General features: G+C 38.6%; 1 protein-coding gene across 7 annotated transcripts in view; it reads right to left on the minus strand.

Moving 5' to 3' along the window:
• Positions 1–7,947: 7,947 nt before the first annotated feature.
• PAFAH1B1 (platelet activating factor acetylhydrolase 1b regulatory subunit 1) overlaps positions 7,948–14,574 on the minus strand; it is a 63,107-nt gene continuing 56,480 nt past the window's right edge. For 4 of the 7 annotated variants that reach the window (XM_008147901.3, XM_054708796.1, XM_054708799.1 and 1 more), the window contains 4 exons: positions 13,824–14,052; positions 11,726–11,827; positions 9,663–9,819; positions 7,948–8,343 (listed from right to left, as the gene is read on the minus strand). In XM_008147901.3, coding sequence (XP_008146123.1) covers positions 8,270–8,343; positions 9,663–9,819; positions 11,726–11,827; positions 13,824–14,052 — 562 coding nt within the window. In that variant the 3' untranslated portion in view covers positions 7,948–8,269. Of the gene's footprint in view, positions 8,344–8,800; positions 8,915–9,662; positions 9,820–11,725; positions 11,828–13,823; positions 14,053–14,574 lie in introns of all 7 variants that reach the window. The other 3 variants (XR_008554665.1, XM_054708800.1, XR_008554666.1) reach the window with 3 other exon arrangements.

Below are 14,574 nucleotides of genomic sequence, written 5' to 3' on the forward strand. Positions count from 1 at the left end.
TGTTGTTGTTTGTTGTTGTTATTAATCCTCACCGAGGATATTTTTCCATTCATTTTTAGAGAACGGAAGGGAGAGGGGGAGACAGAAACAGCGATGTGAGAGACACATTGATTGATTGCCTCCTGCATGCACCCCGACCAGGGCCGGGGAACCTGCAACCCAGGTACAGGCCCTTGACCGAATTGAACCTGGGACCGTTCAGTCCACAGGCCTGTGCTGTAGCCACTGAACCAAATCCGCTAGGGCTTTTCTGTTTTTGATTTCTTTTAACACAGTGGTTCTCAGCCTTTCTAATGCCGCGGCCCTTTAATACAGTTCCTCGTGTGGTGACCCCAATCATAAAATTATTTTCGCTGCTACTTCATAACTGTAATTTTGCTGTTAATGAATCGTAATGTAAATATCTGTTTTCCGATGTCTTAGGCTCTACAGCAGCGGTTCTCAACCTGTGGGTCGCCTCAGACCATCGGAAGACACCGATATTTACATTATGATTCATAACAGTAGCAAAATTATAGTTATGAAGTAGCAATGAAAATAATTTTATGGTTGGGGGTCACCACAACATGAGGAACTGCATTAAAGGGTCGCAGCATCAGAAAGGTTGAGAACCACTGTTTTGACACATACTACTTTTATAACTTAAAAATATTTTTTAAAGGACTATAACCAAATTAAACTTTTTAAAAAATATATTTTTATTGATTTTTTACAGAGAGGAAGGGAGAGGGATAGAGAGCTAGAAACATCGATGACAGAGAAACATCGATCAGCTGCCTCCTGCACACTCCCCTACTGGGGATGTGCCCGCAATCAAGGTACATGCCCTTGACTGGAATCAAACCTGGGACCTTTCAGTCTGCAGGCCGACACTCTATCCACTGAGCCAAACTGGCTAGGGCCCAAATTAAACTTTTAAGGTATCACCTGTCTGCACTCCTACCCTCCAACTGTCATTGTGAATACTGAGAAAACAGACTTCATTGAGGAATTCTTAAATATCCTGAACCTGAAAATAAGGTATCTGGATGTATTTCCTCATCCATAACAGAGTCTAAATTGGCAGATCAAATAAGGTATGCTTAATCAGGACACCTAGAGAAGACAGATGACCCTCTTCAATGGAAATTGAAATACCCCTATTAAGTAGGCAAACCTATTGATTAAAAAAAAGAAAAATTCCAGGTTTGATTCCAGTCAAGGGCATGTACCTTGGTTGCGGGCACATCCCCAGTAGGTGTGCAGGACCTGGCAGCTGATCGATGTTTCTAACTATCCCTCTCCCTTCCTCTCTGTAAAAAACCAATAAAATAGATTTTAAAAAGAAAAAGAAAAAAATCCCAGCTGGCATGGTCAGTGGTTGAGCATTGACCTATTAACCAGGTCATGGTTTGATTCCCGTTCAGGGCACATTTCCTGGGTTGCGGGCCCAATCCCCAGTGTGAGGTGTACAGGAGGCAGCAGATCAATGATTCTCTTTTATTGATGTTTCTATCTCTCCCTCTCTGAAATCAATAAAAAAAAAAACATTTTAAAATAAGAGGAGGGGGTGGGAATGAGCAGGGAGAGGTCAATGAGGGAAAAAGGAATCAATGTAATACTTTAAATAATAATTTTAAAATATGCAGACCAATACACAATTACCCTGAGAATAGTCATTTCATGTAGAATGATTGATGAGTCTTCCTAATTGCAAGTGTGGGCAACGTGATTCTTGCTTAAGCATTCTCAGCCTCCACCTCATTTTTAAAAAGTTTTTATTGATTTTTATAGAGGAAGGGAGGATTGATAAACATTGATGAGAATCATTGATCAGCTGCCTCCTGCACTCCCCCCACACTGGGGATCAAGCTAGCAACCCAGGCATGTGCCCTGACCAGGAATCCAACCGTGACCTCCTGGTTCATAGGTAGGTAGATGCTCAACAATTGAGTCACGCTGGCTGGGCTCCATCTTATTCTTAATGGCCATCCCACAGTGGAGTTAGCAGGGGGTTGTAATGTGAGCAAGGTTCTCAAGGATGGGATGAGGGCCTTTCTTGTATCACTAAGTTTAAAAACTGCTTAAAAGATGTCAGAAGGTCCTTCTTACACTTAAAATAGCAAATAAAATTCTTTATACAAGCAGAACCAGATAAGAGAAAGAGCAGGTGTATTTGGGTTCATCCCAACTCACCCTTTAATTAGCTTAAAACCCTTGGCATATGACTTAACAAGTGAGCCTGTTTTCTAGTTCCTAAACGTGTGCTAATATCTACCACCAGGAAGTGATGAGAATAAAGGTGTATATTGAGAATAAGGTAAGTGTTGGCACCAATAGGCATTCAAATGGCAGGTAATTCCCTAAGAGGGCTGGCCCACCCGGTGTATCTCAGTGGTTGAGCGTTGACCTATGAACCAGGTCATGGTTTGATTCCATCAGGGCACATGCCTGGGTTGTGGGCTCAATCCCCAGTGCAGGGTGTGCAGGAGGCAGCCAATCAATGATTCTCATCATTGATATTTCTACCTCCCTCTCCCTCTCCCTCTGAAATCAATAAATATTAAAAAAAAAAACAAAGTGGGCTGGTGACTAAGTGGGAATGATGACCATACTAAGTATTTTACAAAGGATCAAACTCCATGTGTCAAAGTGATGGTGAAAGGAAAACTGAGTTTCAACCCCAGCTGTGGGGCCCAGGGACCAGTGACTTGTCCAAATCTCTCCTTCAGTGAGAAGTTAGCCGAGTCATTTAGAGCAGTGGTTCTCAGACTTGAGCCTGCAGCAGAGCTGCCTGGATGGCTTGTGAAGATGAATTTGCTTGGTCCCATCCTGTTCTGGGTACAGCAGGTATGAGATGGAGCCAAAGAATTTGTTTCTAACAAGTTCCCAGGTGATGCTGATTCTGCTCGCCTGGGAACATTGGAGAATCACTTGCTAGAGGATTCTTCCATGAAAGTCGTTTCACCAAAGACTAAACAAGGACAGCAGCCGTCACCTGGTATATGTACATGGATGCAACACCATTTCTCCACCAAGTCTCCCCCTTTCCTATCCCTCATCCTTCATCAGGGACATAACCATGAATCTTGGAAGCAAGCTGGATGTGTGTGACTTGTCAGTGAGTCACTCAACAGGTTTTGAACAGCTAAATTACTAAGGCTAGAGCTCCACCCCTAGGAAGTGGTCATCTGGATCTTAGCCTGGGGGAAGAGAAGCCCTGCAAGGGAATGGTAAAACTGCAAAACACAGGGAACTGTAACCTCAAATTACTTTGATGCTCTTGGCCCAGCTTCCCATTTGGGGGTGTAAGGGGGCGGGGGAGGGTACTGCCTTAGGAGGCAGGAAAACAACTGGGCTGTAAGAGCCACCACATCATTCAGCAAGTCCTTTATCCATAAAAATGCCTGGAGACTTCTTGGGTGTCCTAGACTTTCTGGGCGCTGAGCAGTAGACTGGGGATGAAAGGCAGGATATCCAACATGTTTAGTTGGTTAGAGCATCATCCCAATACACCAAGGTTGCAGGTTTGATCAGGGAACATACAAAAAAACACCACCGACATGGAGTGAACACAGTACAGTGTACAGATGATGTATTGTAGAATTGTGCATCTAAAACCTATATAATTTTGTTAACCAGCGTTACCCCTATAAATTCAACAGAAAAATCAAGCAATAAACGCATAAAGTAGAACAAAAAAAGCAATCTCTAAAATCATTTTTAAAATAACACAAAGCACTTTAAAGCACAGAGAAAGCCGTTGGGGTTTCCTAGGGCAAGGGTGAACACTTTTGGCACACATCATGCAAAATTTCAAACCAAACTTCTGTCTCTGGGCCTTGATCACAACAAGGCCGTCTTTTTTAGAGGGGCTATAATAGGTGATTCCTGGCTTCAGCTTCTGGCCTCAGCTGTAGAGACACGGTCAGAAAGGGCTGCTGGAGGGAAGGGTAAGTGCTCAGAAAGGAGGAGAGGGGTCCTCGGAAAGTCTGCAGTTGACAGATTCACCACAAGAGCCCCTACAGCTGATGCTCTTAGATTCTTTCTCCAAATAGCGAGAAGGAAGCAGACAGCAAAGGCAGTGCTGACACTATTAAAAGCAAAAAAGCCTTCCATCAAGGCCCTGCCACCCACCAGTCTTACTCTATGACTGGGCTTAACACAGTCCCACTTCCTTTGAGGACTCAAAGTTTTAAAGCTGTGCACAAGGAGACAAAAAATAAAAAATAAAAAAATCACACCTAGGTTTATAGGCATTTAATAGTTTACCAATTGGTACAATAAGATTTTTTAATATGCAGAAAACATGAATAAATTTTTGTTTTACACAGTTTGAGAGCAACAAATCTTACTGTAAAACACAAGAGCAATATTATATACATTCCTTTACTGATTTTTTAAAATTGTGTCAACATCTTCAGTTAACTCTTACAGTCTGGGGAACTGTTTTCTCCAATCACCACCTCTGCAGCATTCATGAAATCAATGCTTGCCTTCGTGTCAGTGTCAGTCAGAATCAACTTCTAACCCGAAGATTTTGTGTTTATTTTTGTCATCTTCAGAGTGAGCTTTAGGGATGACGGAAGGATAGGCAGGACAAGAAAGCAGCTACTTACATGATAATAGTGGAAAGATAAAAAGGCCAGTTCAGTCCAGTTGTGACTTGTAAATCCAGCTTGCCCTCCCCCCACCCCACAGGAAAAAAACAAAAAAGCCCTTCCACCAATTTTGTACATGTTGCTTCTCTACCAGGAGAGTCTTCTTTGCATCATCTAGATTAACACATTGGATTTATATACAGCTGGACAGAAAGAGGAACCATTTTAAGTGCCTTGTCCTTCAATCCAACACTTTTAACGTCAGTTGCTTAAGGATTATCAAGCCACCACTGTCAACAAACAAAATATCCTTTACTTTTAAATAGTTTTTCTTTAAATAAATTTACAAAAAACTATTTAATGAGTGACATTACCTGGAAGTTCACACAGAAACAGAAAGAGGCGAACAGGAGAGCAGGGCACTGACAGTAAGGAGACTGGGCTTGGTGATCTAGAGCCAAAGCTTCCAAAGACTACAGTGAGCGCCCCAGGGCCCGGACGACTTGCTAACACTAGTGATTTTAGAGCAGTGCTCTGGGCACACCATTGGTCACACCACACATGGACGAAACTGGACGGTCTTAGTCTCCTAAAGTGCAAGATGCCATGTCAAAAAGCAACTATTCTCCAAGTGATGTCTAAACCAGTTTCCGTGGCTTGCACTTCCAAGAGTGCAGCGAGGACTTCTTGGGCACGTTATATTAGGGTGGCACTGGAATGTCTTTTCACACAGACACAAGTCAATAATCATCTGAGGATGCGATTCTACCAGCTTTTTATTTCATAAATAAATGGCCAATTTGATTGAGAAAGTGACAAAGCAGCAGTGAACCTCTAAACCAATTAATAAATTCCTCTACTTACAATCCAAACCAGTAACCTCATCATTGTACTTATCCCAGGCAAGGCACAGGGTTAGACAGCAGACAGAGAAAACAGGAAGAAAGGGCATCAACAGGGCAGTTTCAAACAACAGTACAGGAAACCTCTGAAAATCGGATTCTGGATGGATCTCTCTCCCCCACCCCCTTCATTATTCAAACAGGGCTCCTTACATTTGGATCCAGTTGAGGACCATCCCTGAGATTCAATGTTCGCTGCTTCTTAAATGGAGGATGTCTGGTAATTCAACTAAGCAGCAGGCTGTGGCCATCTCCCAAGGAAGGATAACTTTGTTTATAGAGCAACAACGTCTCTCCTTCTTTGTCAACAAGTCACTGTATGCTGCGGGAGAAAAAACCCAGTGGACAGCAGCTTTGTTTCCTCCTAAATCGGTACCATTTTTTCCTTTATTGTTCGAATCTATGAATGATTTCTAGATGTTGTGGCTTACCCTTAAACAATTTGTGTTGCTACATGCTAAAAATGAATTAAAATACAAGACATTTATACATGTACAAACAAATGTTAAGATGCACCATTTCTAGGTATATTTCTTAAAATAGGACAGGAAATAGCAGCAAACAAGAACAGATATTTTCCATAGCTTTTGTAGAAAAAATCCAGTCAGAACAGCTAAGGAGAAAACAAACTAACAAAAAAGACTTCTCAGTGTGAGCAGGGTTGTGAGGCAGTCTTGTCCTGAAAGTTATTCTATTGAGTTTAAGAAATTAGCTTAAAGTTGTAATTTTTGTCCTCAAAAATAACCATTAGTTCTCAAAACACTTTTCCTTCCAGAGAGGTCTTTCAGGAATTAAAAACAAACAAGCAAACAAACAAAAAAGACACAAGCTAGACATAAAACTGCTTTTAGTAAATATACGACCTATTCTCTGTGTATCTACAGGACGTTAACTCTAACCCTTTGTCTTTTCCAGAAACCAAATTTCCATTAAATACTAAAAGGAACATTTTAAAAACCACATTAAACAAATGAATAAAATGAAATTCAGAATAAATTTCTTTGTTAAACTGTTTTGTTATTTCATTAACTTTTCAAATAACAATTAAAAAAAAACCTGGTTAGCTAAGCAATAAAATTTTTTATTAATTATTTGTAATGGAATATTGTTTCCAAAGTCAGACAAAAATTCTCTTAAATTTACTTGTAGTAACTTTGGATCACAATACACTATGTATCAGGGAAATGTAAAATGCTGAACTGCCAAATTGGGGGTAGAGGCAGATAATGGAAGTTATTTTTTAAAAATATATATTTTTATTGATTTCAGAGAGAAAGGGAGAGGGAGAGAGAAACATCAATGATGAGAGAGAATCATTGATCGGCAGCCCCCTGCACGCCACACAGGGGATCGAGCCTGCAACCAGGGCATGTGCCCTGACCTGGAATCAAACTCGGGTGGACCCCCTGGTTCATAGGTCGAGGCCTAACCACTGAACCACACTGGCTAGGCAGAAGTGATTTTCCTGTGAGTGGGAAAAATTCCCATAGACTCAGACCTAGTTTTCAGAAGCGTTAAGATCAAAAAGGGTTTATTCTAAAGCATGGTATTCCACAGCAAGATTTATTCTATTTGTGTATTTTAGCACTTCTTCAAAAATCCAGGGCCCAAGGACATGGAGGTTGTATGTGTGTGATATACATATACAGACTTATCCACTTAATTGATAAGTCCATATACTTATAAACATTTATATATAAACAAAAGGTGAAAACACAGTACATTTTATGCACGCTCCATTAAACCCTGTCATTTTTAACTTGCAAGTTAAACACAGTTCAAATTGGTCAGATTCCTGTTGAAAAACAAAACTGCTATATTTCTCCCCCTCCCTTAAAATGAGCATACATAAGCTTCTCAATCTTTCTGTCATTATGTAATGCACATTGCACATCTCTAAAAAATATAAAAAATGAATAGTGATTTGTATCATGACACACTCAATGGGAAGATTAAATTCTACTTGGAAGTCACATCACTACACAGTCTAGTAGTATGGAGAATACAACTAGAAGTGTGTTTAATGTGGAGAATAGAAGCTTACAGTATCATAGTATTTTTTAATCTGCTAAAAGCATTAAGACCCAAATGAAATAAATGATTTGCTATTAGCTGCTGAAATTTTTCTTATTTGAGATTTACACTCATTTTCTTACATAAATATACCACTAGCCTTTGCTTGATAGGCTGCCAAAACAAATGTATCCTATTGATTTGGCAAATGTGTCATGACAAAAATTCCATGTGTAATCCTCAATAATTACATATATGGTTCAGAAGATTTTGAATTGTAGCCTTATTACCTAACATCCTTAAAGAAGATTTATTAAGCACACTTAAGTGATGTTACATAAATACACATTTCAGAAAAAAAACCCTAATAACCACCACTTTCCCCCAAATGAGGCCATTAAGTCAGGCACCAACAGATAGCAGAAAGAAAAACAGGAATTAATAATCCAACATAAAATGACACTGTCAATTTATTCAGTTTAGTGCCCTAGTTCAATTATTCAATTTCTGCCTTCTTAGGCCTGGTGTGACCAATGCCAGCCCAGGTTTTTAAACCCTATGGTACTTCTAGACAACGTATGTAAATTTACAGTATACAATTTGGATTCACCATGCATGAATACTTTGTGTGTAACATTTAATAAGCTCAATCTACATCCAGAATAATTTACATGAAAGGACAATATTTATTTAAACAGAGCTCAATAGGGTAACCATGGTATCATCAGAGTGCATCCAGAGGAAAATCAGGAGGAGGGGCCAAAAGAGACTCAATCAACGGCACTCCCACACCTTTACTGTTTGATCTACACTGCCAGTAACCACATATGGTGCCGTCTTATGGAAATCTGAAAGAAAAAGAAAAGGCTTTTGTAAAATTAGGTTGAGACAGATAAAATTTTTAATAAGCCACAAAACAAGCAAGTCCAAGGGCCAGGAATACCCTACTTTTATCTATACACACCCACACATCCACCCCTGGAAGGTATCAACTAGATTAGGGAAACTGAGACTTAATGATTAAAACCTATATTAACAGCTCAAAAACAAAACAAACAAACAAAAAAACAACAAAAACAAAACAAAACAAACCTACCTCCACTACCACCATCCCAAATGAAGCTGAATAAAACACTCAAATCTACAAGGATAACCTTAATGTATCCACTTACTGAACATATACTATGTTCAAAGCTAAATACTAATGGTTTATATTCAATTCATGTTAAATCCTTATAAATATCCTGTGAAGTGGATTAGCCCTATTCTGCTGAGGCTTTGCCTTCACCATTAAATCCATCATACCCTAATGTATTATATTTTTACTGTATTCACTTTCTTCACTTCTAGATTCAGGTCCAGATGATAGTAAAGATGCTTATTAGCCCAGCCTGCGTGGCTCAGTGGTTGAGCATCGACCTATGAAACAGGAAGTCACAGTTGGAGATTCCTGGTCAGGGTACATGCCTGGGTTGCAGGCTCGATCCCCAGTGGGGGCTTGCAGGAGGCAGCCAATTAATGATTCTCATCACTGATGCTTAGGCCCAGTACACGAAATTCATACACGAGTAGGGTCCCTAGTGGCTGGCAGCTGGGGCCTCCCTTCCCCCGCTGCCAGCCTCCAGCCGGGCCCTTCCTTCATTCCGTGCCACCCCCTGGTGGTCAGCGCACGTCACAGCAAGCGATCGAACTCCCGGTTGGTAGAACTCCCGAGGGGACACTTGGCATATTAGGCTTTTATATATGTAGACATTTTAAAAGATGCTTATTAAACTTAAATAGCATTCCCTGAGTTTCTAGTACATGATAGCATATAACTGCCAGAAGGAAAAGGTCGAGTAATATTTCCTTTGAGAAATTTAAAATTAGTAGGAAAGAAAAATTACGCATTAGAGTCATCAGTAATCATCCTCTTCACAATTCTAGTTTCCAAAACCAAAATTGTGCAATGGAGAAAGTAATTTTTGTATTATAAGGCTGACAATGGCGAGAAAGAATTAAGGAAAGGGTAATTTAAAACAAATGATAGGATTCACTAAGTTTTTCACCCATTCTGCCCTAAAAGCCATGGTCATTTCTTACCTGGAAAAGTCCACATGGTTATTACATAAAACTTGTTACACTCCAAAATCTATTTGCTCAAAAAAACCTCATAACTCATACATACCCAAGGAGGTAACAAAGTGTTCATGCGCATTGAGGGTCTTCATGCATCGCTTGTTCTTATAATCCCATACACGTAGGGTTTTGTCATCAGCACAACTCAAAATAAACTTCCCCCCAGAATGGAACAGAACTCCACGTACCCAGTTATCATGACCCACCTTAAAAACAAAAAGGTATTGGACTTAATGAAGAAATAAATTACTTAAATAGCATCTATGAAAATATTAAGTCGTAACTAAAAGCCCACTGAAACTACATGCACACGCACACACAAAAGCTAAAAACAGACAAACAGGAAAAAAAAAAGTCTAGGAAATTCTTCTAGATTAAAAAACAAAAACTGGAAACTAACAAGTAAATGCAATGAGTGATGCTTGACTGACTCCTAGAAAGAGGCAAAATAAAGTTATAAAGAACACTACTGGGATAATTGGAGAAATTATATAGTACATTAATGTTAAATTTCTCGAGTGTGATAATTGTATCATGGTTAATGGTAGAAAACCCTTATTCTTAGGAGATACATGTTGTCATGTCTACACGTCAAGTAACTCAAATTGTTCAAAAAAATGTACATAAACACACACACACACACACACACACACACACACACACAGAAAAAATGTTAAAAACTGGTGACTGTAGGTCAGGGGTCCTCAAACTTTTTTAACAGGGGGCCAGTTCACTGTCCCTCAGACCGTTGGGAGGGCCGGACTATAGTTTAAAAAAAACTATGAACAAATTCCTATGCACACTGCACATATCTTATTTTGAAGTAAAAAAACAAAATGACAAAAACACCCGCATGTGGCCCGCGGGCTGTAGTTTGAGGACGCCTGCTGTAGGTGAAGGGTATAGAGTCATCTGTATATTTATTCACCCACCCACCTAATCTCCTGTCCCAGCATTTCCATTTCTTTCAATTTAGCCTAAGAAATAATTAAGACCAGGCCCAGAGATTTAGTTAACAAAGATGTTTATCAAAGCACTGCATGTAATTAATGTAGAGTGTATCTAATGACATGAGCAAGTGTCATATACCTTCTAAATTAAAAGTTTGCTACAAAAGTTTGCTACAAAGCAGTATGTACAAGCATAACATTTTTATTTAAAAAACACCAAATTAATCTACAGAATAATGTAAGAAAATATCACATGTGGCTATTTAAATATAAACCAAAATTAAATACAATTAACAATTCAGTTCTTCAGTCTCACTAGCCACATTTCATTAGCTCATTAACTGCATGAGGCTAGTATAGTTACAATATTGGATAGTGCAGATAAAAAAGACAACCAAGATGACATGTCCTTTGCCTTTGTTCACTCTGCTTTTGCCCTTATTTATAAAACTTTATTCTCTTATAGTAAAGCCACCAATAACTAGAGGTAGAAGCCTTAACAAAAGTCAAATCACATTTCGTTGCCTGCACCAAAATAAAGCAGAAAAGGTACAACCATTCCCCCACCTTCAACTGAAAAATAGGAGCCAGAAACTTCCAGGGGAATTAGTAGTGACCTGTGTTGTTACAGAAGAGGAGTGCACATGCTTTTAATTTTAAATGTGGACCACCGTTTCTAACAGCAATATTGTATATCTGAACTTGGTTCAGAACACTACTAGAGGAGAGTTTAAATTTCTAATTCTTGATGATACTTCCAAGTGTTTATCATAAACTTCAAAGTATAGTTAGCACCTAAGGAATCTCTAAAACTAACAGAGTTATTTTATCAAATTACAAAAACTGCTACTTGGATTAATGTCCACAGATCCTCTTGGAAATCTCTTAAGCAAACAGGAATGTCCACAATCCTGTACTATCATTCATATAATATATCCTCATATTGAAATCTAGGTGTCAATGGGAGAAAAAAGGGGACATATGTAATACTTTCAACAAGAATTACTAAAAAAATAAAAAGTGAACCATAAAAAACAACAACAAACTTGTTCTTCAATAAATTTCCACCTTTGCTATAAAAAAAAAAAAAAAAAAAAAAACAACAACAAAAAACTTAAAAAAGGAAAGAAAACAAAGAAGTAGTGAGATTATTCAAACTTACAAGGGTCATAAGGCACATGCCAGTACTGACATCCCACATCTTAATAGTCTTGTCTCTGGATCCAGATAGCAAGAATGGCCCAGGCTTGCCACTTTTCTTAGTCTATAGAAAACATATAAAAATTAAGTTTCCCATGCAAGAAGTTATATAAGGAGTTAAATGACTTTTTTCTATTAATGATCTGTATTTCCAATTTTATAAAAATGCATTTTTTAAACAAATGAAAACTGGTAAGAAGACTTAAGAACTACCTCCTTAGCAAATTTCCAGTATGCTGTACAGTACATCTCCAGGACTTATTCATCTTGTTTTACTGTATCAAAATGGACAAGTTTTGCCCTGGCTGGTATAACTCAGTTGGTTGGAGCATCATCCTGTGCACCAAAATGTTGCCAGTTCGACCCCCAACGGGAGGCAATCGAAGGATGTTTCTCTCATACATCAATGTTTCTTTCTCTCTCTCTCCCCTTTCCCCTCTCTGAAATCAGTAAAACATACCCTCAGGTGGGGATTAAAAAAACACACAAAACAAAAAAAGCACACATCTTTTAACCTACATAGGCTACATAGGAAGGACCCAATTAATATGCCGTATTTTCCGGCGTATAAGACGACTGGGCGTATAATATTTTCCTGGGTTAAAAAGTTGTCTTATACGCCGGAAAATACGGTAACAGTAAATAGGCTTTTCGCCCAGGTCTCTCTCATGAATAGAGTGTCAGGTACCATATTTTCCGGCGTATAAGACGACTTTTTAACCCAGGAAAATCTTTTATGCCCATGCCCAGTCGTCTTATACGCCGGAAAATACGGTAAATGTTTCTCTCTCTTCCTTCCTCTTCTCTCTCAAACCAATAAAAATTTTTTAAAAATTCAGTTTCTACAATACCACGATGATAAACTTACTGTTCAAGACTTCTGTAATCAAGAAGGATCTTAAAACTATACAATTTAGCATTTATATCTAAAGTCCAGATAGAATCAAATTTATGACATATTGTATGTAACTACCACCAGAGGGCAGTAAAAAGAATTCGAAAATGCAACCAGCCAGCCAAAACAGATTACAATAGAAGCTTCATTTAGAAATACAATGGAGAGAAGGGTGGGGAAGAGGAAAGATTCTCCTCCTTCACTTGTTAAAATGTAATTTTTAAAAATCCACAATAGTGTCCTGGCTGGTGTGGCTTAATTGGTTGAGCATCGATTGTCCTGTGCACCCACTGAAAGGTTGGCAGTTCATTACCAGGTCAGGGCACATGCCCAGTTTGCAGGCTATCTGGGAAGACAACTGATTGGTGTTTCTCTCACATTGATCTCTCTCTCTAAGGAAAAATATCTGTAATAGAAAAGTCTGATCAAGGGTTATCAGAGACCTCCATATGAAATATTCTTCATTTAAACAAATATTTTTAAAAAATATATTTTTATTGATTTCAGAGAGAAAGGGAGAGGGAGTGAGAAATATTAAAATGCATTCCACCAAAAATTATTTTATAAATAAAATAATTATGACCATAAAAAAGGTGATTTTTTCTAAAAGATAACTTTAACCTCTCCATAAGTTTTATTCTGCACTGGCATACTCTTAAAACAATGGCATTTCTAATAATTTGAATAACCACTTTCCCTCTTTAGGAGAATCCCCATCCCCATTACACAACACGGGTCAGCTGATAGCAATAATAAAAAGTGGTTTAAAAATATAAACACGACCAGCCCCCCTGGCTCAGTGGTTGAATATTGACCTATTAACCAGGAGGTCACGGTTCAATTCAAGGGCACAAATCCGGATTGTAGGCTCAATCCCCAGTAGGGTTCGTGCAGGAGGCAGCCAATCAATGACTCTCATCAGTGATGCTTCTCTCTCCCTCCCTGTCCCTTCCTCCTGAAATCAATAATATATATTTTTTAAAATTATATATATACACATATATATAATCACCTGCAAGTTAAAGAGCAAAAAATGATAAGATTCGTAATTCTGGAATACAGATTTTTAAATGCATTAATGGTTCTGAAATTGAGCATCAGAAAAGTTATCTAAGGTTCTGCGCTATCAGCAATAAAATCATGAAATGACACTAAGTCATAGTACCTCAGATCCTGTTGCTTCAGAGATGGAAGAATATGAGCTTTCTGGAGCCCAGGAAATGCATTCTACCACATGCTCATGTTCTCGAAGCTCAGCCTTGCATTCCTTTGTTGCTACGACCCATACTCGCACAGTCTGGTCATTGGAACAGCTGGCTATCAGAGTGCCATCCTGATTTGGCCGCACCATACGTACCCACTCTCTATGTCCTGTGAATGTCTTCACACAGTAGCTGTCAAAATAAATAATAATTTATGTTGTGAATGGTAATCCATTGGGACACTTCCCAGAAGCAATGCAAAACTTACTATGTGTACTGGAATGAAGAGAATGACACCAAGTTAGTGAAATCATATGCAAGTCAACAGAATAAATGTACATTCCTGGTTAATAAAAGATGGGGACAGGCTGGAAAGTCAAACATCAGTTAAAATAAGCTTATGGGAGAATCATTAAGGAGCTAACCAAATCAACAAAATTTAGAAAGTAAAATATAGAGAGAAAATCTTTTCAAAATTAAACACACACAATAAACCTAACAAAAATATTTCTGGCCATGTTGGGGGAAAAGCATGCTCTACTAATCTGGGTAAAACCAGTAGGTTAAGGTTCTATTTTAACAATCGTGTAATTCTAAGCACAACCAAATTAAACCTAATAGGGGCATACCTGTACAAATGTTATCTACATTTTATTTCAACCCACAGAGAGATAACCTAAAAGAAGACCACAGAGAAAACAAGCCATTACATAG

This window comes from Eptesicus fuscus, chromosome 20 (genome assembly GCF_027574615.1).
Source record: "Eptesicus fuscus isolate TK198812 chromosome 20, DD_ASM_mEF_20220401, whole genome shotgun sequence".
NCBI classification, from domain to species: Eukaryota; Metazoa; Chordata; class Mammalia; order Chiroptera; family Vespertilionidae; genus Eptesicus; species Eptesicus fuscus.